Below are 3,743 nucleotides of genomic sequence, written 5' to 3'. Positions count from 1 at the left end.
TACAAAATAAAATAAATACAAGATACAAAAATAAATAAAAAAAAAATAAAATAGGAAGGAAAAACAAGCAAAAATTAGCAATCTAATATAAGTAGCAAATTGATGTAATGCAAATGTTAGCATAAATTTTTGTTAGTTTCATACTTTTTTTTTTTTTTAAGCAGTAAATTTATCAGAAAAATTTTTCAAAAAATAATCGAAATTTTCCATCGATTTATTTGTTACTTTTCTCTTTTTTTTTCTAGAAAAAAAAAATGAAAGTTAAATAATTTCTATATTTTTTACATTAATGGTACTATACAAGATGTAAAATGAAACCTTCCATCTAGAATGGTGTGATAAAAAAAAAGAAAAAGTGATAAAACAAAGTTTCAAATTTAAATCCAATTTAATAATAATCTATATCATAATAAATCAGGATAACAAAAAATCAAGGTAACAAATATGGATTACGAACGTAATGATCCTCGACGTCATTATATCTTACGTGTTGCATCGCATATTTTCGCATTGAATTTATCGGAAAATAAAATTTCAAATTTAAATCCAATACAACATTTTTGTGACACCAATGCGCCATTGTTGATTATTGCCAAAGATGAACGGGTTTGCTAAACATTTTCTTTTTTTTTTCTCAATTTTAATTTTTAAAAATTTCATATCAAATAGTTTTCAATTTTTATTTCAAAAAAAAAAAAAACGAATATTTTGCAACTATTTGTATAAATAATTATTACAATTAATGATTTATTTTATCATAAACGATTATTATTTATGCAAATTTTAAAGTGTAAAATTGAATTAAATTTTTAGAAGAATACATTAGATATTACCAATGAGATGCGAAATGATTATCATGCGGATTTAATACAAGTGATGTTTTATAAACTTGAACCAACTGCTTTGCCAATGGATAATTATAAAAGCAAAATATCAGTATTATCATTACGTGGACGTCCAACGGATGCATTAATTCGTTCAATGAGAGAAGTTAGTAATTTAAATAATTGTTTACAACCTTAATCAATAATTAATAATTAATTAGTGATTTGATGATAATTGTTTTATTATTCAAAAACAAGCAAGTATTCATAATGAAATTAAATTTTTAGATATTTAAACGAGCAATTGAAAATGATTCCGAAACATCCGTAAATAGCCATTTACGTACGATTTTAAATGAACTTGAAATGTGCATGGAAGCAAAAAATGACAAAGGTAATTTACATTTTTAAAAATAATAAATTAAAATTTTAGAATTATAGCTTACACATACAATTATATATCTAACAAGTAATGAAAAGTAACATTTTTTTTTCCTCCTTCCAATCTTTTTTATCATTTATTGATTATTTACCGAATATTAATTATAATTTAGAGAAGTTTCATGGAAAACGTTCTATACACGATGAGATTAATTACTGGAAAGGTCGAAAGGATGATGCATCATTGCAATATTCCCAAGCATTTCAAATTCTCAATATGAAACTTGAAATGCTTACGAATTGTCGCATAGATGAAATTTATGAAGTTATTGATACCACTGAAGAATGCTTAAATCAACTTTGGAACTGTGAACCATCATTTCCACAAAATCGTATGGAACAAGTTATGGATAGTATTGGTAAATTGATTTGAAAAATTGCAAAATATCATTTTTTTTGTTTTATTTATTATTTTTTTTTTCCAAATCTTCATAAATGTTTATAGCATTTTGTTTCATTTTACCAAAAATAATATCATTCCAAATTGATTAAAAAGTAAAAATTTTTTGATGATGACCAAATATATTTTGATTTCATATAATATTTAAATTTTTATTTGGCTTATATGTTACAACAATTTTTCTAATTTATAATATTTTATATAGATAGATTTTTTCTAATTTATAGCACTTTATCATTTATATTTAATTAAGTATTCATTAAATTAATTTTTCATTTTCGAAACATTTTAGTAAATGTCATTAATTATATAATTATATGCAACACAGATGTATTAATGAGTGCTGCATATAGATAAAACAGATTATAAGTATGAGTACCACATGCAGATATCATTAGTGTCATTACTGAATACTGATCTTCATCATATCATTATCATGAAGTATAGTTTCACTTGGTAATAAGAGGCTATATTGATACTCTTAAAATTCTAATAAAATCTTAACTTTGTGTTAATCATTTCCATATGTATTTTGTTAGACGTAATATATCCATTAAGCATAATTTCATTCATTAAACGTGAAATCATTCATTAAACGTGGATTCATTTATTAAACGTGAATTCATTTATTAAACGTGAATTCATTTATTATACATAGCAATTAAATATAAATGATCCAAAACAGTATTTTATAATATGCAATTTCATTGATTTATGCAAAAAAAAAAGGTAGATGAAAATATTTCAATTCTTTCAGGTTTATTGATTATTAATTCCATAAGAAATAAAATTGAAATCAGTGATATCTGGAAAAGTGATAAAACTGATACACTAATGGATACATTACATGCAGTTATTTCTCTCTGCGAACAATGGAAATTTGCAATTACAACACTAATTGAGCAATGGAAGCAAGATATTGATAATCCATGGAAGGGTGACAGATCAATGATTTTAGCTTTTGAAATTCTTCAAAAATATGCTGATAAGGTATGCACATGCATATTCACTTGCGAAACATATATATGGATAATATCTTGTTAATGACACTACAAATGATTCTTCATACTATATTAGATAAAATTTAATAATTTATAATACCAATAAATTTTGAACTGAACCGATAATAGCAAAATATGCTATTGTCAGTAAGTATGTAAAATTATAGAAAATCATAATTTAAATTAATTAAATATAAATTCGATAAAAATATGATAATATATAAAAATAATTGCTTCATTTGACTGAACAATATTACATTTCTGAAATGATAATTAATAATTTTTTCTAATTACAACATATAACAATGGTTGCTTTTTACAGATTTTATCGTTGAAATTATTGAGCAATCAAATGAATGAATTAATGGGAGATAAAAGTGGAAAAAAAGAAATAGAACAAATTATTCGAAATGTTTTTGGTACAATGCCTATATTTACCTATAATACCGCAATGGAGCAAAATTGGAAAACTAAATTATGGGTAAAATAATTGCATTTATTATTACTTTGATTTCATTTTCAATTATAATTATTTTAATTTAAAATTCTGCATCCTGCATTAATTATTGGAATGTGGAAATATTTGAATGGGGCAAAAATTCATAAAAATAAAATTAAAATTTATTTTACTCCAATATTTTTATTATTTGAAAAATTTTGAAACAAACAAAATACAAACGATACAAAGGCCTAAAAAGCGAATCAACTGCCCATAATTGATGTTTGAATGCTAGAGTAATCCGATTTTTATTATTCACTTTTATTCTTGGCAAGTTTTAAATCAATTCCAGTTTTAGAATTCAAAACACAAAAATACTTCCATTACATCCTTTTCCTTGTTTTTTTTTTTTTGCACATGGTTAATACAATTAATTAGAGTGACGAAATAATTACGAATCATAATATTGACTGATAAATATAAGATTTTTGCACTAATTCAGGAAGCAGAACGATCCATCGGACCAATTGTGGAAAGAGCATTACCTGTTTTGAGGAAACGCTTACATTTTAATCAACTCACTGATGATGCTGTAAGCTTTCAAAAAAAAAAAAAAAAAAAGAATTAAAGACGAATAG

The 3,743-nt window shown here is 23.6% G+C and overlaps 2 protein-coding genes across 3 annotated transcripts in view; both read left to right on the top strand.

Annotated features, from left to right (window-relative positions):
• Nucleotides 1-444: 444 nt before the first annotated feature.
• Nucleotides 445-1,638, top strand: LOAG_18754 (hypothetical protein; the record flags this gene model as incomplete). The annotated part of the gene is made up of 4 exons (XM_003148983.2): nt 445-606; nt 814-990; nt 1,113-1,218; nt 1,379-1,638. The coding sequence occupies 4 exons, from the start codon at nt 445-447 to the stop codon at nt 1,636-1,638; spliced, it is 705 nt and encodes a 234-aa protein (XP_003149031.2).
• Nucleotides 1,639-2,499: 861 nt separating this feature from the next.
• LOAG_18753 overlaps nt 2,500-3,743 on the top strand; it is a gene marked incomplete at its 5' end in the record, with an annotated part of 31,722 nt that continues 30,478 nt past the window's right edge. For both annotated transcript variants that reach the window (XM_020451415.1, XM_020451416.1), the window contains 3 exons: nt 2,500-2,655; nt 2,989-3,147; nt 3,608-3,697. In XM_020451415.1, coding sequence (XP_020304801.1) covers nt 2,500-2,655; nt 2,989-3,147; nt 3,608-3,697 — 405 coding nt within the window. The remainder of the gene's footprint in view (nt 2,656-2,988; nt 3,148-3,607; nt 3,698-3,743) is intronic.

This window comes from Loa loa, assembly GCF_000183805.2.
Source record: "Loa loa unplaced genomic scaffold supercont3.493, whole genome shotgun sequence".
Taxonomy (NCBI): Eukaryota; Metazoa; Nematoda; class Chromadorea; order Rhabditida; family Onchocercidae; genus Loa; species Loa loa.
The sequence above is the reverse complement of the archived record's forward strand: the minus strand, read 5'-3'. Positions and strand labels throughout refer to the sequence as shown.